Consider the following 22,685-nt stretch of genomic DNA (forward strand, 5'->3'; position numbering starts at 1 on the left):
ACAAACAAGCTTCCATGTGGCAAGAAGCCCTTTTGCAATACTCTCCACTCGTCAGTCTTAATCCAAAATGGAAAGGAGGGGCTGGAGCCTGAGTTCCCCCTCCAAACCTGCAGTACAGTGGGGTTGCATAGCAGAAGGCCTGCTGCTCTCCATGTTCTGTCATCATTACCCAAATGCTTTCAGTCTCCAGAGCTTTAAGGCCACACCTCATTCACCAGCTCTGGGTAGGAGAAAAATACAGCAACTTATCTAAAAAGGCTAGGAGCTCAGAAACTGAAAACAATGGCATGTCACCACTACTTTCTCTCCCATCTGCCCCCTTCCTACCTTGCCATGTTAAACCAACTTCAGCATCTGCAACTAATCATCTTCTAGAAAGCCCCAGTCTCAGCCTGAACCTGGTGGAACCAGCCAGAGGCTGTAGCAAAAAAGCCATTTGGATTTTTTTTCATCTTCAGGTTGACTTTTGGCTTGGGAAGTGGGTGTGTAGATGGGGAGGGTGAATAATAGGCTGGCAGGGAGGAAGGAATTACTAAATAAAATGATTCTGGCAGCTTCTTGGCATCTTAAGATGCTACCTTTAGTATAAAGAACCCAGAAACTATGGGGATAAACAATTAGACAAATCCACTCCACTTCCCATGAACAGAAATGACTGAGCCTATACTGTTAGAGTCCAGCCTTTATTAGGGAAGAGGAAGGATTATTTTATTTACAAGAAATAGAATATCTGTCAGAACTGAATTTCTTTACAGGAAAAAAATAATTCTCTTAGACACAGTTAAATTCTAACAGCGAGCAGGAAATGGATTTTCAAGTGATCCAAGGAGCTACTGTGTGAGGACAGACATTGCCCCAGGTTGAGAGGAGATAAAGAATTCCACCCTCCCCGTTCAATATTTCCACCTCAGTCCAATGCCTAAGACACTGGCCTAGATGGGATGGTTTTCATCTCGAGTCTGGTAAGGAATGTTTCAAATGGAACTTCTCTCTGGCCAGTCTATAGCATAGGACCTGCACTGTTCTCCACTGCCAAACCCTGGCCAGCACTATCCCTTGGACAATCAAACTTGGAAATGCTGAGGCAGCTGTGGAGTGAATGCACAGCCTCGCAGATCTGGGATTCTCCAATGGAAATTACTAGAGTTAGATTTCAAACACAGACTGTGCAGGATTTTGCTTGGCAAATGTGGAATCCCAGCACAGACCAGCTCTCCCTGCCCTGTGCATTACAGAAGATGAAATGGAGGAGTGACCATGCGAGAACAGACCCATGGGTGGTCCATCTCATCAGCCCCCTTCTCCAACAGTGGCATACTCCAGGTACTTCAGTGGAAGATAAATCCTTCCCACACTGACACCTACACTGAATTCTGGCCACTAAGCAGGCATCAAGTCCTGAAGTACAGGAGGGTTCATGTTTTGCCACTCCTGACCAGGTAACATGCCTCTTTATGAGGGCTGTCTCCATCATACCCCACCCCCAATTACTGCTGCATGGAAGGGAGCCCAGGTCAGCTTTGCTGTCATACTGCTCTCTCTGCCAGTGCCTAGGATTGTGAGGGAGCAATGGATCCTCTAAGGAGGATTTCTTCAGCGACTGGCTCACCACTGCTGGGATGGAACCTCGTGACATGCCAGCCTTCGTGTCTTTCACTCCATCTTGACGATCATTTTCTTGACTGCTCTCCTAGAGGTGCCGCACTTGCTGTTGATCACAGCATTGAAGTTGCAGCCCCTGCCGCATGCTCTCGTGACGTACTCTAGGGACAGGGTAGTGGGGCAAGGAGACAGAATGCACACTCTAATGCTTGCTGGCTTATTAATAGTGGATAGATGGATCACTCTGGATCCCAAGTACTCAATACTCTTATGATTCTACAACACATGGGACACTCAGAGGACAGATGAAAGGCAGAAATGGGCTGACCACATGCCTGGGAACAAGTACTCTGGGGCAGGGAGAGGAGGCATTTGTCTACATCATGTCAGACAGTACTAAGGAGACTTGCTGTGATACACATTCATCTACATGCTCCTACCTTGCAGCATACCATGTGCTGAAAACAAAAGTTGTGGCCAAGGCATGAGCCCAGAGCCAAATCTCTGGCTCCTGACCATGGACATAAATGGGAGGGTGGCATTAGGCAGTAGTACCACTCTAGTGGCAGCTACTTGACAGCTTTTCTGCAGTCAGTCCACAGAGTGGGGGCAAGTGTTTTTTCACAGCACCTAGCATCATCCAATATCCAATTCCAGATCTACCACCAGATTGTTACATAGTCTTGGGCATCAATTATCTAACTGATCTTACATTTACTACACCAGTATCTTGGTGCTGTATTGTGACAGTAATCCTTATGTCACAGGAACAATGCAAAGTAGACAATTAGTTAGATCCAATTTGTCAGATCCATGAGAGCATGTAAAGTGCTGTGGACAAGATTTACAGGTGATTAATGATTTTGGCTGCCTCAGGAGATGGATGCCTATTGAGATGCCCTGTAGAGGTTTCCAACCAGTGCTTAGCACTTGCACCCAGACAGCAGGGTCCCGTTGAAGTGTCTCAAGTCAGGCCCCCAAGTCACTGGCCACTTCAGGCAATACTGGTCTGTAGATACTATTTAACTGGCTTCAATGCCCCTAGCTGTGCTACATAATAGCACAACTTGGAAGGGCTAAAAGCAGCCTGTCTAAAGCATCACTCACTCTTACCTTGAATACTGTTTGGTTGCATTTTGCAATCCCATGGGCCTGACCCAGCCATGCTTTTGGCTGCAACTTGACGCTGGCCTTATCTGCACAAGCTCAGCTGCTATACTTGTGCCAAAACAGCTGTATCAGCAGATCCCCAGCATTTACTGCCAGTTTTCTGCTGGCCTAGGTTATACCACCTCTCTGAAAGAAACAAGCTATGCTCTCTTTTATCTGCACAGCTGTGTCCACACTGGGGGTTTCTAGGAGTAGCTTTGCCAGCAAGGTTTGTTTTCATGCCCCCAGCCAATGCAACTGTGCTGGCAAATTTTGTAACCTGTGATTGCTGGGCACAATCAACACTTGGGTTGATTGTGGGGCAGGGAGTTGGGTTGCTTTTGTTACTGGCAAGGGAGTGACTGAAGAAATTATGAATGGGGTACAAGCCTTTATTCTCTAGTTCCCCAATTCAAATTAAAGCATCTCAATATGATTTCCTCCCTGTGGTCTATGCATGGCCAAGGGGAAACATGTGGAGCATCTTGGGCCATATGCCAGCAAGGCAGCCAATTTACATCACCAATAGTCACCTCTGACAGTGGTACTGTGAAGCCAGCTTAGGGAGGGTCTGAGCCAGGAATGGAGCAGGTTGTCCAGACTGGAAGGGTTGCTGCAAGATACTAGCCATACTGGAGTGGAAGTTCAAAGTGCCCTTGACTTCCCTGTCCACCTGTCCTGGGATTCCCTCCCCAGCCCCAGCAAAGTCACTCCCAAATCAGTGAGAACAGCAGAGGGCAGGAGGAATCTGGATGAAGCAGCATCCTCTTCCTTCCAAGCCTGTTGGGGGGTGGTAGGGAGAGGACAACCCTTCTCAGACAGGCTCAGTTTCCACCCTCTGCTTTTCTGTCCTTTCCAAACCTTGCCTCACTCACAGAACCAGTCCCTACCTTTGATAGCATTAACCACTATGACTGGCAGGCGGATGGGCTTCTCCATGGTAGTGTTATTGTGAGCGATGCGCTGGCCAGTGGCTGACGACCTGGCGAGTGTCTCCCGGGAGAAAAAGTAATCCAGCAGGCGCCTGGTCATCAGCTTGGGCTTGTCAGTGGAGACCTGCGAGAGGTCATCCAGCTGATGGTGGGTGATATAGACCCCAGAGTTGGGGGTCAGCTCCAGCTTGGGCCTCCCATTCTCCTGTGGCAAGAGAGAGCCCCTTTGTTACTCCACTGCTCTCCCCTGCTCACTGCGGCTGCCCAGAGCCTCCTTGGGTTGCATCAGACTCCACTGGAGAGACTATGCAGGTGACATGGGACAGACTAACCCCACCCATCCTACCACAGACTTCAGCTGGAGCGTATGGGCTGCACTTCAAACCTACTACAAATCACACTGGCTTCTTTCACTTTGGCCACATCCTGAACCCAGGGCTGGCTATTCACCTACAGCCAAGCAAGCAAAGACAGAATCTCAGAGAAGACAGGAGTGGGTTTGTATTTTCCAGAGGGAGGGAGCAGTGTTGTCCAGTCAGGCAGATGGGGCATCAGAACTAGATCCTGCAGCTGACTAGCGTATGCACAAAGCCAAAGCTCAGGGTGCCTCCCTGACTGCAAGAGAGAGACAGTGCTGACCCTGCCAAATTGTTAAGGCCCTGTGAGATGTTACAGAAATGCAAATTAACAGTGCTGCGGAAGGACAGGATCTGCTGGGAGTGACAAGCGTCCTGTGCCTTCCCCTTCAAGACAGATACCATCATCACCATGCAAACCTCACTGAAGTCAGTGATATCACATGTGCAGGAGCTGCTCCCTCCCCTCCCCTCCCCTCCCTGGGGTTACAACCCATTACTGTATGCATTTTTAAATAATAAACAATCCAATAGTTAATTGTTTGCCTTCTCCAGCTCCTGCTACTTCAGGAGCTCAAATCACTTTAAAAACGTTAAGGAACTACATTAAGGAACTAAGCACCATGACCCTCAAGTGAAGAAAGGTGTCAACAGCTCCCATTTTACAGATGTGAACAGTGAGGGAAAAAGGTTAAGTCATGCCTTTAATCAATTAGTGGCACAACCTCAAGTGGAACCCAGGAGTCCTAACTTTATTCCCTGCACCAAACACTAGGCAACACTCTCTTCTACAGTCAGACTTAGAACCTGGGATTCCTCCCCCTGAATCTAATGCTCTAGCCCTCATGAACCTTCATACCAGCATTTCAATGGTGATGTCTCTCTTCCCCTTTGACCAAGAGCTGACCTGAGGTAAGGGGGAGCTTGTCTCCGAGCAGCTACCACAACAAGACTTTGAAGTTGAATCCTACTTAGCACCCCAAACATCATAGGGAAAAATCTACAAACACACCCTCCTCAGGAGAGCTGCCAGTGCCAAACTGACAATGGGACCATCCCCTCTCATCCAGGATTGAAATGTTTCACCCCCAGTTCCCAAGTGTCTGAGAAGTCCATGCATCTCAGAAAGCTCCCTGTGCATCTCACCCAGCCCCCACTGCACCCTGTGTGGGTGAAAACCAGAGCCTTGGGAATTTCAGACTCCTGCACATGGCAAGTGCCACCCAAGTGTCAGAAAGAAGGAACTGAGGATTTTGGGTGAACAGCTGTGCTGTTGAGATTCACCTAGGTGCCCAGCATCAACCTGTGAAGGCTGTCTGGCATTGGGACAGGTCACTTAAAGATACAGTGCAATCTCCATCACTGGAAGGTTGTAGGTTAAACCAACATTTGTTTGGGCTGGTGCAGACAGGGATAATCCTACAGATGGGATGATTCTGCCTCAAGCAGGGAGCTGGACTAGGTGACCTCCTGAGAGCCATTCCCACCCTATGATTCAGTAGTTTGCTGATCACCTCAGGTCACCTTTTAAGTGTCTGCCACCAGTGTAGAGGGCTCCAGGTCACGGAGGAGCTATGGAGCCTTGGACATTAAGGAGAGGAATCTCAGAGCAGGGCCCATTGCTCTAGAGGAATGTACCTTGGAGAGGTCACAGGTACTTCCCGGCTGGACTTCTGCCCAGACAAGGTACAGCCTGGAAAGGTTTTGGTTCCTCTAGCACTGAGGGACCTGAAACTGATTGTCCTGCTGGAAGGGAGGGATGGCCCTGATTCTACCCAACCCAGCATTACATATCACCCACTGTGAGGGGTAGTGCCTTCCCAAGGTCCCTATATTCAAGGCAGTGCCACAGATAATGTCCCAATGGCACGTGATCAGGCAGCCCCAGGATCACTTACCTCCATGGGCGATGCCCACACTGGCGTCCCATCAGGCAGTGTATCTTGAAGGCTTTCCTCCCATAAGCAGGTGCCATCACTGAGCATGGTCGGGCTCCCCACTCCATCATCTGTGCTCACCCAGGGGGAGAAGCTGTTTGGGACCACAGCTCGCATCCTCCAAACAGGGGGGCTCTTTGGGATGTCAGCAGAGGTGCACCTCTGCTCCCCAGCACTCGGAGAGAAAGGCTGGAGGCCACTGACCTGCAGGGGAACGCCCGGACCTGTTGCTGGTAGGGCGGGGTTCATGGTGGAAACCCTGGCTAATAAACAAGTGACCCACTGCTCCTGTCCCTCCCAGCTCCACCCCAGCCACTTTGCCTCCCCACCTCCCAGGAGGAGAAAAGGCTCTTTTGCCTGCCCAGCAGAAAGGGCCAGAAAAAAGGCTGTTGGGAGATTCAGAGAAACAACCACACCAGGAGTCAGGAGAAGCATCCTGAGCCAAGGGCTGATGCAATAAGGTGGTATAACTATCTGGAGAGGGGACACCAAGAAAGGTGCCTAGGAGATCAGGCTGGGAGCTGAAGTGATACTAAGGGGGTACAACTAAGATAGGGGCAGAGAAAAATCACAGCAACTGAACAGAGAGTCCTGCTGGGGCATGAAATCATCTTGCCTGGGAGCAGAATCCCGTTCTGAGATGTTTAAACTCAGACTGGATACAGCCCTAGAAAGTGTCCTCCATGGATACTAAGCCCCAGGGCCTGGTCCAGGTGGGATCTATGGGAGCTTCTCTTCACCTCTGGGATGTGCAATTCATATGTACCCAAGAAATTTGGGTAATGGGTAGGGGAAGGTTTTCCACTTGAAGGATTGAAGCTTGGGCAATGGGAGACACCAGGCACCTACCTGTAATGATGAGTTGCTCTCTAGCAGCCCCACCAAGCCCTTGAGGAACTGGATGTTGCTCTCGTTGATGTCTGAGGAGACATGCAAAGACACAGTTGAGCACTGCAAAGGCCTATGGGAAACCAACCATATCCCTGGACAGGCTTAGGCTGCTCAGGGGTCACTTGCAAGTCCCAGAAGCAGAGAACAGGCTTATTTTACTCAAATCCCCTTCCATCCCATCCTACCAGGCACTCCTTCCTTCAAGCACGTGCCCATCCAGATCCTAGCTAAGGAGGCAGGTGATCAGCCTTCATTGACCCAGCCTCAACATGCTTTCCCAGAAGGCCTGCCATGCTCTTCTCTGCAGCTGCTATAGCTACAGGCCCAACCCCCACCCCTGGTCCAGCAACAGGACCATGTCGGACACACTGTGATGCTCAGCAACCCTCATTCTGGGCAGGGTCTACAGCCAAGCCCAGAGTTTACACATGGACTTTCCCCTCCCTCTTCTAGGGAGAAGAGGTTTGCCTTGCTGAATCCATCGCCATGGGGCTGTCAGGCTCAACAGCTGCCTCCTTGATGTTCCGTGAAAGGGCAACTCTCCACCACGCGGGCTGGGTCATTTGAAGCCAACTGGACCCTGCTAGAAGTCAGAAATAGGAAGGTCCTTCCTGACCCTACAGAGGAGCCCGTGATGTGGCTACCCCCTGCAAGCACCCCTGCAATGCAAGCCAAGGAAGCCAAAGGGGAGGTAGGACTCTGTTACCAATGCCACCAGCGCCAGGGCCCAGGACTGTCCTCACTGTAGCCACCCCTGACCCTCCGGCCCCATTCCTGCTGGAGAGCAAGTCATTCTCCTCTTCCAGGTTCCGGAGTTGGCTCTTCAACTGCTGGTTCTCCAATTCCAGCTCCTTGATCCTCCTCTCTTGCTGCACAGCAGCCTCTTCCCGAGAGGCAAGGAGCTTCCGCAACTCTGACATCTGCAGCTCCAGCTCCTTCACCAGCTCAGCATACAAACCCGTAACCTTGCTGGCCTGACTGCTCATGCTGCTACCCACCACAGGAGCCCTGCTGCTCCACTGGCAGCAGTCCTCAAGTCCATAATCCAGGGAGGGGGGCTCTGATGGTTCTGTGCTGGGCTGGTAGAGCATTGAGGCCCCTGAATGGGCAGCTTTGGGATTGTTCAAAGTCCTCATGTGTCGCAGCCCATCCTGAGGGCACCTGCTGTGCAGATCCAGGCTACTGGTCTGGAAGATGTGTCCTATGGGGGGTGGTCCATTGGTCTCCATCCCACTCAGTGCTCGAGGGAAGTGGGAGATGAGGCTAGGACTGGTCTGGACCCCATTGGATAGCTTAGGTCTTTTCCGGCTCTTGACATCTTCCCCAAAGTGTAGCAGAGTATAGTCAGGCTTCCTGAGGCTGCTCAGAGCTCCATGGAGCTGGGTGCTAGAAGCCAACAAGAATGAAAGAAAATTATATCACACAGTCTCCAGAGTCTTCCTCATCAATGTCTTTTATGGACTATCTGCATGTGCAGAACTCGCATCACCCACCAGCAAAACACAGCCACCTCCAAGATCACAGAATCATAGAAAATGAGGGTTGGAAGAGACAGCAGGAGGGCATCTAATCCAGCCCCCTGCTCAAGGCAGGACCATCCCAAACTATACCATCCCAGTCAAGACTTTATCTAGCTGGGTCTTACTGAAGTGTGGATGATGTGAGGCAACAGTTTAAGACACCCACTTAGGCTAAGCTGTGAAGGAAAGTACTGTATTCATTTGACGCTCCCAAGGGGGATTTATGGAGGCATATAGGTATTGCTGGAACTCCACTGATGTTGGGGGTTAACTCTGCAAAAAAGTTTGTGGCTTTAAATCCAATACAAAAGCCAGCACCCTCTGCCCCAACTTGTGTCAGAGTTGAGGCAGCTTAGCACTTCTGAGACTCAACTCCTCCTGCTGACACAGGGGACAGAACATCCCCTGCTGAATCACCAGCACTGCAGTGTTCTTTGGCCTGTCACAACCAAATACACAGTCAGCCAGGCCCTGCTCATTGAAAGGATCCAGAGGAGGGCCACCCACATGATCCGGGGACAACAGGGCAGACCCTACATTGAAAGACTGCGGGACCTAAACCTGTTCAGCCTTCACAAGAGAAGGCTGAGGGGGGACCTGGTGACTGTCTATAAACTCACTAGGGGGGAACCAGAAGGGTTTGGGGGAGACACTGTTTCCCCTAGTGCCCCCTGGCATGACAAGAAGCAATGGACACAAATTATCGGAGAGTAGGTTTAGATTAGACATCTGCAAAACTACTTCACAGTTAGGGCGGCTAGGAGCTGGAACCAACTTTCTAGGGAAGTGGCGGTGGCTCCTACCCTGCGGATCTTTAAGAAGAGGCTTGATGCCTACCTGGCTGGACTCATTTGAGTCCAGTTTTTTTTCTCCCGCCCAGGCAGGGGGTCAGACTTGAAGATCTACAAGGTCCCTTCCGACCCTACTTCTGTGATTCTATGCTCAGCTTGTGAGCTGTAACAAGGACAAAGAAGCTTTTCATGCTCCTCTCAGTGACCAGGATTTTATTTTCTGTCTTGGTGAAAAGATACCCTCACCACTGCAGCATTAGAACACCTCATTGTTATTAATGGACTGAACCCTCAGAGCATGCTGCAAGGTAGAGAGATATCATCCCTATTGCACTGACAGGGAACCGAGTAGTGGGCATTCAAAGTGACTCACTCAAGGGGCCTGTGGTAGAGATAGGTATACAGGGCAAGCCTCCCAAGTTCCAAGCCAGCTGCCTGCATTACTCCATCCCTCTTACCACTCAGACATTGCTATTCTTTAGCCTTCAGCCCCCTTCCCACCTGCACTGTGATTCCCCAGCACGAGGAAAATACATTTCAACCCACAAACTATATGCTGGTGCAGCATGAGTGCCACAGCCACCCATGGATAAACAGTCTAAAAGCAAGGGTGCCCTTTGCTGCTAACTCCTCCTGGCAGCTTGCAGGACTCACAATTTACTCTTTGCTTAAACTCACAAGAGGTGTTGACCAGCAACTGCAGATATGAGAGGCAGTTCTCTAAGGAGTGACAGTCACTACTTGAGATGCACCAGACCCAAACCAGTGGCTGACCAGTGGTAGGGCAGGGGTGCTAAAGTAGGGAACATGAAATGTTGCCTCTCAATGTCCAAGTCAAGCCTGGCCCAAGTCAGTAGTGACTGATGACTACTACCTTCTGTTGGCTGGTCAGGGAGTTAATGAAAGGAGTTTGGGGCTCCCAGGATGGTTCTTACTTGACAGGTGTCCCCTGCACAAAAGCAACCATCAAAACCAGAAGTCTCTGTGACGAGCAGCCTGTGGAGACTGAACTTCTTTCATCAGTACCAAGGGGGTCCTTCCAGCTTGCCCCTGTGCTGTACACAGAGGACCTCACTGCTGTCAAGCCCCACCCTCTGTAGTGGTGAGAACTGGGTGAAGTCCCCTAAACCAAGCCCTCCCCTGTACCTGGCACACTCCGGTGGGGCATGTCTTTGGGATTCCGGGAGCTCCAACTCCTGGGACTGCTGGAAGCCAGGGCTGCAGAGAGCAGCTGCACCCTCCAGCCCTGGCTCAGGCACCTTGAATGGTAGGTGACCATCTGGCTGCTCCCCATCTCCCATCCCTTGCTCCATGGCCTGGAGGTGGCTCTGTGGAGCCTGCAGATCAGTGGCACCATCAGACATCAGCTCTCCTAGTCACAGTATCCAGCCCAGATGGAACATACTGGAGGAGAGGGAGAGAAACTCTTCCAGCTGAGACAGAAAAGAGAGAAGGGGGGCAGGGGGAAACATGAGCAGGAGAAAGAAACTGGGAGAGCGCTGTGTAAAAATACGTGGCTTTTTATCTGGCACTGTCTGGCATGCTTCCCACTATTCCCTTTGATCCAGCTGTTCACACACATGCACTTTCTCCCCATTCAAGACTAGTTTAGCTCTCCATTCTCCTCTCTGGCATCCCTGTAGCCCTCTTCCCCTTCTCCCTGCTTCATCCTCTCCTCACCCATCTGACTCCCCACTCCTCTGTCTCAACAGTCCTCTGCTCATTGCCCCCCTGTCTCCCTCTCCTCCTTCCCCCACACCAGGTCCTCCCCATCAGCCCCTGCCCTGACCATCCTGTCCCCCTATCCATCCCCTTCCCCTGTCTAGTGCTCCCTGCCCTGTCCACCACCCCCTCCCCTGACAGCTCTGCCAGTCTCCCCTCCTGTCTCCTCTCCCATCCGCTTCCCTTCGGGCACTTGGCTAATCCTCACCCACCCCTTGGCCCTGGCTGGTCTCCTTCACCCCTGTCTGCTTCCCACCATGTCACCTGTCTGAGCCCTGCCTGGACCATTTTCCTTGCCCCGTCTGGTCCCCCCTCCTCTCAGTTCCCCCTGGCTAGTCTCCCCACTCCCGCCCCCTGCCACCCTATGCACTGCCCCTTCTCTGACCCTCCCCCGGGGACACTGTACCTTTAACAGCCCCTCCATGTGCCTGTTTACAGCTCTGACACCATTTCCTGGTCTCCAGGTCCCGCCCCCTCGCTGAGCCTTTATTGGCTGCAACCGGCCCCCTCCCTGTCTCTCGTGATTGGACACTTCTGCAAGCCTTCTTATTGGCTGATGGAGGTGAGCACCATGGGGGCGGTGACCTTAACCCACCTTAGGGGGCGTGTCTTGAGTCCCACCCCCCCCGGGGGGGTGTGGCCGCGTGCTGGGGAGGGAGCAGGGGAAGGGGCGGATCCATGCTCAGTGACGCGGTGAGGAGGGGGCTGCGCGTTTGGGTCTTCCTCGGCTCCCGTTTCTCAGGACAGGGGCCCGCGCAGGAGTGCGTCATGGACCTGGGGGCGCTGCGGAAGAGTTACCGGGGCGACGATGAGGTGAAGTGGAGGAAGGCATCTGGTGGGGGAGGGGCAGGAGAACGAGAGGGGCCTGAGGTGGGCGGGGCCAGGAGCTGGAGCCTCGCTTCTGTCCGGGGAGGGGTCCGTGACGCTGCGGGGGGGGCGGGATCGGAACCTCGAGCCTTGTTTCTGTTCCAGCAGGGTTCGATGACGCCGCAGTCGCTCCGGGGCGAGCGCGTTCACACAGCTACAGGGTCAGCGCCCGCTGGGGCCGCCCCACCAGCTCAGGGAGCCGCTCCTGCCTGCCCTGGGGCTGTGGCAGCCCCACTCTGGGGCCTTGTTCCAGGGGGCCGCAGGGCTGGAGGGGCCCCAGGCAGCCGCAGCCCACCCCGGCCAAGCCTCTCTGAGTCTTGGAAACCTCCGTGGGTGGAGGCACCATCCCGAGGCCGGTGCTTGACCTGCCTCAGCCCACAAAGCTCCTCCTCAGCGCTGCCAGCTCTCTCCTGCCACCAGATTTTGAAGCCCCCCTTCCCTCCACACCCCCAAGCTCCCCCATTCCTGCACTGTTGGGTCGAGCCCCTGCTTGATAATCCACATGGTTGGATTGGGCCTCCACAGTCCTAACAGCCTCTGCTTCTGCACCCCCAAATGTCCACCTCCCCCCCCCCCAGGAGGCCAGCAGGCTGGTTAGGGTGTCGAGCCTCCCGTAACCCCCAAGCCCCTCTCTGCAGTCTAGCCAGCCGTTCTCTAGGCTGTATTCAGGTATGCCATTCTCCTGTCCCAAGCGCAGGAATCAACAGCATTAGAAATGCTCCTTCCTGCTGTGTGCTTTTCCAGCAATTTGCAACAGAAGAAATTGCCCTGTTTGTTTATCTGTAGTCAAAAACAAAAAGGGAGTTGAAACTGAAAGCCGGCATTTTCCAAGGGGTGGCTTGAGCGTAAGAAGGTTGAAAAGCAGGAGGCTAAGCTCATGTGTACTAATAGTTAAGTGCTCTAGGCTTTGTAGTCTTATTTATTCTGTGCTGCCCATCTCAGCAAAGGCTCAGGGTGGCTTACAGTAAGAAAACAAAAACTGTGGGGACCACATCAACTTAAAAGGGAGATAGACCATCAAAATAAAACAGACACCGCCCCCCCCCCCCCAATTTCATCCCCCAAGCAACATGTCATCTCAGTTTTATTCAGTACTTGCCTGGCCAAATGGTAAGTTCTTATAGCACTTCTGAAAGATGTCCAGGCTCAGCCAGTGGCAGGCCTCAAGTGGCAAGGGGGGGTGTCCAGTGCTAATGAGCAACTCCTGCCTCCTTGCTTGCAGTGACAGTGTTTTGTAATATCTCTTGCAAGTGCTGTGAAGTTGATGTGGAAATTGAAGGGTTTCTTCTGCAAAGGGTTTAACATTCATTATTCTGGTTGTTTCCTCGATTCTGTCCCATACAGGCCTTTGAGGAGAAACAGCTTGCCTCCCTCGACCCAATCAAGCAGTTTTCTGCGTGGTTTGAAGAGGCCATGCAGTGCCCCTCGATTGGAGAAGTGAATGCAATGTGCCTGGCCACCTGCACCAGGTGGGTTTTGCAAAATAGAAATGGGCAAGTAGCTTGGTGTTGTCAAATCTCTCCTGCTGGTATCTCAGGAAAAAAGTAAAGGAAGCTATTTAGTGCTGCAGTGTATTCTATCCTCTTGCTGTTAGCCTGTTTGTCTTGATCTGGGTAAACTGGCAAGTAGAAAGAAGGTGGCTTCTGAAATATTTGTGTGGAGAGTAGAGCAGTCCTGGAGCACGCCTCAGGGTTGGTAGGGGACTCTGCATGTAGAGACAGAGCTGGAAGACACCACTTCGATCATGAGGTCCAGTTTCCTGCTAGTCTAGGCAGCCAGTTCCAGTAAAGTTATGAGTGTGCCTGTGGGTTTGCCAGGACAGTGGGGCCCCTAGTCCTGACTGAGCTGGGTTGCGTGTTTGCTACAACTGGATGGATCGATAGTCTAATGTCAAAGACTGTCAGAGGTGGTACAGACCCCAGTAATGTATCTTATATGAAGCTATAAAGCAGGAATAAGAGAGGATAGGCTTTGTTTCCAGTTTCAGTGATTACTTACTTTCTTGCTTCAGGTCATGAACTAAGTTTCTCTTTGTCTTGGCATGGGCAGGAAGAGCATCTAAAGTGTGCAGTCATTGGTGTACCTGCTTCCATGACCAACAGCTTTTCTTTCCTGCTTTAGGGATGGGAAGCCCTCTGCCCGCATGGTGCTCCTGAAGGGGTTTAGTCAGAGTGGCTTTAGATTCTTCACTAACCTTGAGAGTCGGAAAGGAAAGGAGCTGGTGAGAACTGCATGACCCTGGAGCTTGTGGATTTGTGTGAAACATGTCACTGTGGGACTGGTTTACAATGTCATACTGTATCATCGTGAAATGAGGGTGGGCATAGTGCCACCAGCCAGGATGGGGGATGTCTGTGAGTATACAGTGGTAAATAGCAAGCAGCTGAAGGAACCCCTAGTTTCTATTTTCCCTCCTCTGAGGGCACCAAAACTATTTAGTTGATGGGATCTTCCTAAGTATTGTGATCTGCACCAAGCTAACACTGAGTTGAGTGAATTACAGCTACCTTGTCTTCAGTTCAGATGAGCATACCACAAATATATTTCAAATTCCAGTGTGCCTTGAGCTGCGTTGTTCCCAGCATCTTATTCTGATGAGGGTGACATTCCATATGTTAGGAACGGTATGGTCTGTAGATCATAGGTCTCTCAAATGTCTCCAAGTCCCAAACTAGGGAGCAGAGTTAGAGGTGGAGAAAGAGGATAACTGCTGTATGTTTTAAAGTTTGAAACTCTACCTAATTGAAAGTCCTTTCATTTTTTTTTCTTTTTTTTTTCCTCCCTTGCACTCTTCAGGACTCCAATCCTTTTGCCTCAGTTGTCTTTTATTGGGAACCCCTCAATCGTCAGGTGAGTTGTCGTGCCATCTGATAGCAACCAGGGATGCTCAGACCATAATGTCTTAAAGAAAGCTGTAGAGGGATAGGATCAACACCTGAACTGTGATTAGTTTGGGGGATGCCCTGGTGGGATGTGTTTGGGAGTGATGATGTCACAGCATGTTTCAGAACCATGTAAAGGTTCCTTTGTTCTGGGTGGCATTAACAGTAGCGTAACTTGTATATCAGTGTACAAAAGTGATGTGAATTACACTCATGTTTAGAGTGAACAAATGACTGGTCTACCTGGGTACCTGGTGCAGTAAATGCTGTTGATGCCTTGCCACCACCTGGCAGAGAACCAATAAATTGCATGTTTGCATTAAGCAATTGGCTTCTCTGGAATAGAAACTGACATGTTCTTATTTTTTATTTCTTCACCCCCACCCCAAGGTAGTTTTGTAACATATTATGGTAAATTCTATTAATTTAGGTGTATATGCCACGAGCCCACTCTTGTTTATATTGGTATAAGAAAGTGCTAAAGGTGTAGCAAGCTCATTGAGTACTTGGAGTGAGGTGGTGTGGAAATGGGATATAGGGGTATGCTGACCATTGTTGGGTGTTGGAGGAGATGGATGGATGTGGGTGAGAAAAAGAGAAGACCTACCTTCTCAGGCTTCTGCTGCTACTGCAGCAACATCAGCCCCATTTCTGAGGTAGCAGCCCTATGGCTAGGCCGCCTGCAAGCTGACCCCGATACCCCATTTGCTTCCTTCCTCCCCACCCCCAGCCCTATACGTACATATTGGGTACAGGTCTGTGCCAGCATTGGCAAAGATTTCCAAGGAGAGAAAGGAGCACCATTCTGCTCATTCCTCTTGCCCTCCTCCCTTCTCCTTGCCCCCATGGCCAGGCAGGCGCCATGGCAGACTGCTGACAGGGGGGATCCCACCACCACCTTGTAGTTGCCACCTGAAGTAAATGTCCCACTCACCCCACCTCAGTTATGCTTCTGGGTAGTGTCTACACCAGTTTGTGTCCAAACCCTCAGAGTGCAGACAGAAGAGGAGTGTATGTGTCACATTCTCAATTTGATTCACAGTTCCTGTCTATCTTGGCCTAGGATGACTTCTTAGATCAGAAGTTGTGCATGCCACATGATGGGCATTGCTACAGTATGTAGCATATCAAGCTTCACAGGGGTTTTGGTCCCATGAACCCAGTGGATTATTTTGCTACAGATTTGTGCTTGGCGTTGCTTTCAGTTATGAATTGCACTGAGAGAAGGTTCATACAGTAGGGAAAGCAATTGCTTCTTGTGTAGGTTATAATGATTACTGAATGGTGCTTGGCAATACTGGACAGTGATTGAAGAACCGCACAAGCGTTTTGAGGAATGGCTTTTGTGTGGAGGTCAAAGGAGGCTTTAGGTTAGCAGAGTATCATTTTTTTTCCCCGGTTCCAAATGTAGCGGCTTTCAAAAAGTGTTATGAGCTCTTTAATAACTGTATATGGGCGGAATCCCAAGTCTTATGGCACATCTGAAAACTTCTCTTTGGGAAGTCAGTAATTTATAAAAATAAAGTGAAGTGCTGGTGGACTTCAGGAGGAAAGAAGTCTGGGCATCTAATAATAATTCATCCCCACTTCATGCTTAGGTTGATGGTTCACCTGGTACGAGGGCAAGGGTTCAAGGAAGTGACGAAAGCAAATACGTAATAAGGAGAATAGGGTAGGGAGTCTGTGAATGAGGTATAGTTTTAACTTTGTGACTTTCCCCTTGTGGAAACCTGGATCCTAAAACAGTTTGAGAATGCATCTACAACTAAGGGGAAAGCTATTGTAAGTGTATCTGTCTTGCTGGGCCAGGTCTCACCTTTCTGTCACATTTGCAGGTACGTATTGAAGGCTCTGTGGAAAAACTCCCAGAGGAGGAATCGGAGCAATACTTCCGCTCCCGACCCAAAAGCAGCCAAATTGGGGCAGTTGTGAGTCACCAAAGCACAGTGATTCCAGACAGGGAGGTGAGAAGTGGTGGGACTTGGGGGTGGGCTGGATCGTATAGGATTCCTTGGGACTGAATGTTCCACAGTGACTTCTCTTCTTATTGTATGTCCCTAGGTGCTCTGTCTCCTGCCCTCAAGGGGACAGTGATGGCTCCAGGGCAGGTGGCATTCAGCCACTCTGTTTCCTGGTGGGGTTCCCACAGCCTTCAGGATGTTTCCCTTTCCTTTGCAGTATTTAAGGAAGAAGAACTCTGAGCTAGAAGAGCAGTACAGGGGGGTGGCAGTTCCAAAGCCACCGTATTGGTGAGTTGTGGTTTATGCCACTTAGCTGCTTCTGTGTGTTCTAGACATGGTCCTGTGCTCCCCTTCCCCACTGACCCTTCCTATTTCTTTCCTAAAAGGTTGGATAGCTTCTAATAGGCAAAGCAAGGCTGTTGCTCTGTTATGGCAGGGATGTTGGTTAGGACAGCAGAGTCTTCCTCAGTCTCTTGAAAACAGTCATAAGGTTTATGATTGCTAGTGAGCAGAGGGACAGAATGCATATTTCTGAAGGATGATGCCTTGTAGTTGCCACCTGAAGTAAATGCCCCACTCACCCCACCTCAGTTAGCCCTGGATTCCCCATCTTTGCCAGGTGCTGTCCTGCAACATCAGTGTTAGGTTTGGAACTGAGAACTGGTACAGCATTTACACGTAAAGTGCTCTGGATTGCAGCTGAGTGCTACATGCCAGCTCAGCATACTGGTATGCTCATGAACAATGTGTTCCCCTGCTGGCTGGGGGGGCATGGCGGTGGCAGGAGCACAGCGGCAGGAGCATGGCAGTGGTAAGTGGGGAGCTCCCACAGATGCTGTTGGCGGCCGGGGGGGGGGGCGAGCACCAACCAGGGGTCGGCAACCACCCACAGAAGCTGTTGGTGATCACTGACTGCCCATAGATGCCACCAGTGGTGTCAGCAGTGGGGACAGCAAGCAGTGACTGCCCGCAGGCATCGCCAACAGTGTCAGCAGTGCCTTTTCATAGGGGGTGCACATACACCCACATGCACCCCTACTGGGTATGCTTAATGTCACAAGAATCAGGGCTGAGGCTTACTTTTTCTTGAACTGGTCCCTGCCAAAGAGGCTGAACTGTAAGCATTACTGAGCAGGGAGCATGTGATAGATGCCTTGGGGTGCTCCTCGTTGATGATATACTGTGGTGGTTTCTGCTGTACCCCAGATCAAATTAGTCAGTGCATTGTGCTGACATTGCAGCTGTTGCATGTTGGGCCATTTAATGGCATCTCTTTTTCCCTTAGGGGGGGATACATCCTGAAACCAGATGTGGTAGAGTTCTGGCAGGGTCAGACCAACCGCTTACATGACCGCATCATCTTCCGGCGCCTCAGGGCTGGTTCTGCCTCCACAGGACCGATGAGCCACAAGGGAGAGGGAGACTGGGTGTATGAGAGGCTCTCCCCTTGAAACCTGAGAGACCGTGGAAGCCTTGGCCACCACCTCATTCCATGCAGGGAGCTGGAACATCTTCAGTGCCAACAATACCCTTCTGCCTCACCTCTCAACTGGGAGCCCTGGATCAGAGGTGGATGGGGCTCCTTGTTGTGGCAGTCCATATTATTTAACTCCCACAAAACAAATGAATATTGGAGTGCTGAGACTGAAGTTCCCCTTTCTAACCCAGTCCAAGGTTCTCCATCAGTGGGTCTCCTCAGGCCTAGAGGGACAATTGTAGGGCTGAAGGCAGGTTAATCTCCATAGCTCATCTGGCCCTTTGCATTTCTACCAAGCCTGCCCCCAAAGCGTCAATGCCAGTCATGGTAGCAGCTTTTTGTCACCTGGATGCTTCTTTACAGGGAACAGGACTGAGCCCCACCAAACTCATTTAATGAAGAAAGCTTCTGAATGGCCACTGCCTAGTGTGATTTTTGTTTTTTGTTAACTGTACACACAATCAAGGGAGTAAGTTATTCTAGACAATCTTTTTGTTTTAACCTTGTGACAAGGGGAGTGGAGACATTGTGTATTTTAGCTGTAATCAGGGAGCTAATCCATCCGGAAATTTATCCAAGTGCGGTAATGTAACCAAGTCTGAATTTAATTGGAACACTCTTGTTTTAGGTTTTGTATGTGTGATGCAGTCATTGTAGCTGTGACCTGCGTATCCTTGATACTGAAACTATGTATAGGGAGCTTGTCACCAGACTCCTGTGTGTCACAAATGTGGTGGCCTCTCTCATGTGGTGCCTTCTGGCTGCTATTGGTACTAGTCTGCAAAGTATCAGTGAGTATATACATTTTAAAATAAAGTCCAGTCTGACAAGTGGAATTTGAAGTTGGATTTAGTTAAATATTGTCTCCTGCTCTATGCTTTAAAAAATACACCAGGTAAGTGAAAGCTGGCTTGTAATCTTCCATCACCCCAGTAGGGGGAGCCATTCTCCAAATTGTGACATGAAATATGTATGGGTTATTTATTTCCCTTCCCCCTTTGTATTCACTCTCACTTTCTTGGGTCGTATCCCAGTGAAACTCCAGCCTGATAACCCTTGCCCCCTCCCAGCTCCTTGCACATATTTTCACTCTTAGTCATTTGCTTCCTCACCCAGCCAGTTGGGGTCAGGATCTCCTGGCCATTTCACTTGTGACAGCAGGCAAGCAGCTGACAGCCCTGCTCTCATGCTCTGAACTCTTGCTTTGCTGCTGGCCATGGGCTGCCCCTTGGACCCTGGGTTTTCACTGCCTCCTTGCTGGGGGAATTTCTTACACTTGAGGAGTTCCCTGGTGGCTCCCAGCCATGCACTTGTCAGCAACAAAGAGCCTCCTACCTGAGGGGCTGAAGCATTTCTTTGTGTCTCCTATATAGCTGAGCCCTATGGGGTGTTTTACATACAGGGGTTTCTTGAATTGGCTGGTTGCAGTCAGAGTACCTATATGCTATTATCATGATCTCTTCCTATCCTGGCGGTGAATTCTCTGTGTGGGGGAAGGGAAAACAGGTTTGGCCCTCAGAAGCAGAGGAGAAGTGATGCAGCTGCTCATCATTCTGAGGTTGGCATCTGTTTTCTGGCAGCTGTAGTTGCATTGTAGAGTTACTGAAGTTGTTTCTCTCAACTTTAGCAACAGCAGCAGCCTGGCTGGCCTGCTTCCCCATCAGTTTGGAGTGAGCAGTACCTGTTTAAACCAGAGGGATGTATTTGGTATATTCTTGATCTGCTTTCACAGCCGCCTTGTGTAACAGGCTGTGTACAACAAAGACTCTGAAGACGGGCAGTTCTGCAGAAAAATATGGAGCTGGTTCCAAAGCACTTCCTTTCATATCCCAAAACAGGGGCTGTCCATCTTCTAAGTGGCTGGGGGCCACATGCTATTCAGGCCACTTGCCATGCCATGCTGCATGGCTCCCTGCCCCCTCCCCGTGGCCCATTCCTGCTGTCCCCACCCTGCTGTGTGAGCCCCCTCTGCCCTGCTGCACTTCATGGGATCCCTTGAGCACCCTGGCAGTGGACTCCATAAGCCCTCTGAGCTGCCCCACAGCACACCACCCTGTCCCCAGGGCTGGGGACAAGAAGCAGAAGCTGGAGAAGGAAGGGGAAGACAGGGAGCAGCAGAAGCAGGAGAGTAATGGGGGAAGCAGAGCCAAGACCAAGAGTCTGGAGGTTGCAGGTTAACCCCTCAGGGACTGCATGGAAACTGCAGGCCACAGGTTAAACAGTCCTGCCCTAAGAACAGTAAAGCTAGGTAAATTAAATGGCAGCTTCTCCAGCTACCACTGTTACTACCACTCCTAGAGTTTTTGCTCTATGGCAAACCCTACTTTTATCTGCTTCCCCCTTCACTGACAGACCAGCCATATGTCCACTCTTGTGCTAATGGCTGTGTGGCATCTGTTTGAGTGTTTCTGGCCAGAGTAGTTAATATGTCTTAGTCTGTTCATGGGGGAGAGGTGAAAGGGGTTGTGACACAGTGGCACGCCTGGCCTGTTGCCATGCCAGGAGGCTTGTATTGGAGCTAGGGCTGCAGCAGGAAGGAAGTGTCACTGAGAGCAGACATTTGCATGGACTTCATTGCTCTCATTCAAATGAAGGTCCAAGCTGCAGCCCAGCTCTGCTCATTTGGAGGGAGTGCTAATAAGGCAAAGTTGAGTTGAAGGGGGTCCCTAGGCTCTGCTGATTAGGGTGATGATACCCTTTTCCCTTCCTTTCTAGGAGGAATTGTGAGTGGGCTGGCTCTAGCACTTGCAAGTGGCCAGAATGGTTTGCCAGTTGGCTCTGAGCAAATAATGAGCTCCCTGCAGGAGTGGGAACATTTCAGTTCTGGATGACTGGGGACAGAAAGTTATCTAGCAATAATATTATTGGAGTGAGTCACTCGCTCTCCACACCCTTCCCCAACCAGTCAGACACAGGAGCATTGTGCCTGTCCCAGCAGCAGCCTCACAGTAGGGTGGAGGAGAAGGGCTTACCCCTGGTGGGGAGGAGTATTTCTTGCACCCACTCTGTGCTGGCTGCGGGAGTCCCAAGGACAAATATTGTAGCTAATGTAGGTCAGGTAGCTGAAAGCTGCCTCCACCCACCTAGGCTCTGTCACAGCAAAACTACAGAGTAGCAGAAAGACTGTTGCTGCAGGCTGTTGTCTTGTTCCTGTGGCAACTCCTGCCTGACATGGCTTAAAGTTGCACATGCTTTATCTCTCACCTTGCACCTTTCCTATGAGGGTCCCAGTGCATTCCTGGCAGGGGGTTGCCCCTCCATTTCATAAGGAAGGAAACCAAGTCAGAGAGGCCAAGAGCCCTGTCCAAGATTGCAAGTCTGTCATGGCATTGGCAGTAGGACCATAGATTTCATAGACATTAGGGCTGGAAGGGACCTTGGGAGATCGACTCCAGCCCCCCACCCAAAGGGCAGGAAGTCAGCTGGGGTCATAGGATCCCAGCAAGATAAGCATCCAATTTACTCTTGAAGCGGTTCAGTGTAGGTGCTTGAACCACCTCCGCTGGCAGACTGTTCCAGACCTTGGGGGCTCGGACAGTAAAAAAATTCTTCCTTATGTCCGGCCTGAAACGGTCTTGCAGGAGTTTGTGACCGTTCGACCTCGTCATCCCTTGGGGCACTCTGGTGAACAAACGTTCCCCCAGATCCTGGTGGTCACCCCTGATAAACTTATAGGTGGCCATCAAATCACCCCTGAGCCTACGCTTTTCCAGGCTAAAGAGTCCCATGGCTCTCAGCCTGTCATCGTAAGATCTGTTTTCCTGACCTCTGATCATGCGCGTGGCTCTCCTCTGGACTCTCTCAAGCTTCTCCACATCCTTTTTGAATTGTGGAGCCCAAAACTGGACGCAGTACTCCAGCTGCAGCCTCACCAAGGCCAAGTACAAGGGGAGAATGATGTCCCAGGATTTGCTCGAGAAGCATCTATGGATGCAAGCCAGCGTTTTGGTCGCTTTACTAGCCGCAGCATCGCATTGCAGGCTCATGTTCATCTTGTGGTCAATGATGACCCCCAAGTCTCTTTCTTCTGTAGTGCTATCCAACGTAGCACTGCTGAGCCTATAAGGAAGCTGCAGGTTTTTCCTCCCAAGGTGGAGAACCTTGCATTTTTCGGTGTTAAACACCATCAGGTTCTCATCTGCCCATTTACTGAGCTTGTCCAGGTCAGCCTGGATCACCCGCCTATCCTCTGGCGTGGATGCTTTGCCCCAAAGTTTGGTGTCATCGGCGAACTTGGCCAGTCCACTCCTGACTCCAATGTCCACATCATTAATGAAGATGTTGAACAGTATGGGTCCCAGGACGGAGCCTTGAAGGACCCCACTGGTCACAGGGCACCACGATGAGCGACTGCCATCAATCACAACCCTCTGGGTCCGACCACGGAGCCAGTTTCCCAGCCAGCGGATCGTGGTGGAGCCAAGGCCACAACTGGCCAGTTTGGCCAAGAGGTGATCGTGGGATACCAGATCAAAGGCTTTTTTGAAGTCAAGATATATGACATCAATCTCTTCTCCCTTGTCCAGGTGATAGGTCACCTGGTCATAGAAGGAAATGAGATTGGTCAAACAAGACCTACCCGCAACAAACCCGTGCTG

The 22,685-nt window shown here is 50.8% G+C and overlaps 2 protein-coding genes across 5 annotated transcripts; one reads left to right on the forward strand and one right to left on the reverse strand.

The window, feature by feature from the left end:
• Nucleotides 1-667: 667 nt before the first annotated feature.
• On the reverse strand, nt 668-11,485 carry LOC149867020 (uncharacterized). 3 transcript variants are annotated; one of them, XM_090044624.1, is made up of 7 exons: nt 11,307-11,470; nt 10,325-10,611; nt 7,574-8,253; nt 6,826-6,896; nt 5,938-6,180; nt 3,642-3,888; nt 668-1,763 (listed from the first exon to the last, which is right to left on the reverse strand). In XM_090044624.1, exons 2-7 carry the CDS (start codon nt 10,540-10,542, stop codon nt 1,654-1,656), a joined length of 1,569 nt encoding a protein of 522 aa, XP_089900750.1. In that variant the 5' UTR covers nt 10,543-10,611; nt 11,307-11,470; the 3' UTR covers nt 668-1,653. The 3 variants fall into 3 exon arrangements, with proteins under 3 accessions (XP_089900750.1, XP_089900752.1, XP_089900751.1); XM_090044626.1 differs by lacking the exon at nt 3,642-3,888 and having other exon boundaries at nt 11,307-11,485; XM_090044625.1 differs by lacking the exon at nt 11,307-11,470 and having other exon boundaries at nt 10,325-10,903.
• A 57-nt stretch (nt 11,486-11,542) lies between these two features.
• On the forward strand, nt 11,543-18,939 carry PNPO (pyridoxamine 5'-phosphate oxidase). 2 transcript variants are annotated; one of them, XM_090044631.1, is made up of 7 exons: nt 11,552-11,713; nt 13,112-13,236; nt 13,889-13,988; nt 14,564-14,617; nt 16,485-16,613; nt 16,828-16,898; nt 17,896-18,939. In XM_090044631.1, exons 1-7 carry the CDS (start codon nt 11,579-11,581, stop codon nt 18,059-18,061), a joined length of 780 nt encoding a protein of 259 aa, XP_089900757.1. In that variant the 5' UTR covers nt 11,552-11,578; the 3' UTR covers nt 18,062-18,939. The 2 variants fall into 2 exon arrangements, with proteins under 2 accessions (XP_089900758.1, XP_089900757.1); XM_090044632.1 differs by lacking the exon at nt 16,485-16,613 and having other exon boundaries at nt 11,543-11,713.
• Nucleotides 18,940-22,685: the final 3,746 nt, after the last annotated feature.

The sequence above is a fragment of the Crocodylus siamensis genome, chromosome 4 (assembly GCF_052110815.1).
Source record: "Crocodylus siamensis isolate JL-2025a chromosome 4, ASM5211081v1, whole genome shotgun sequence".
NCBI lineage: Eukaryota > Metazoa > Chordata > Crocodylia > Crocodylidae > Crocodylus > Crocodylus siamensis.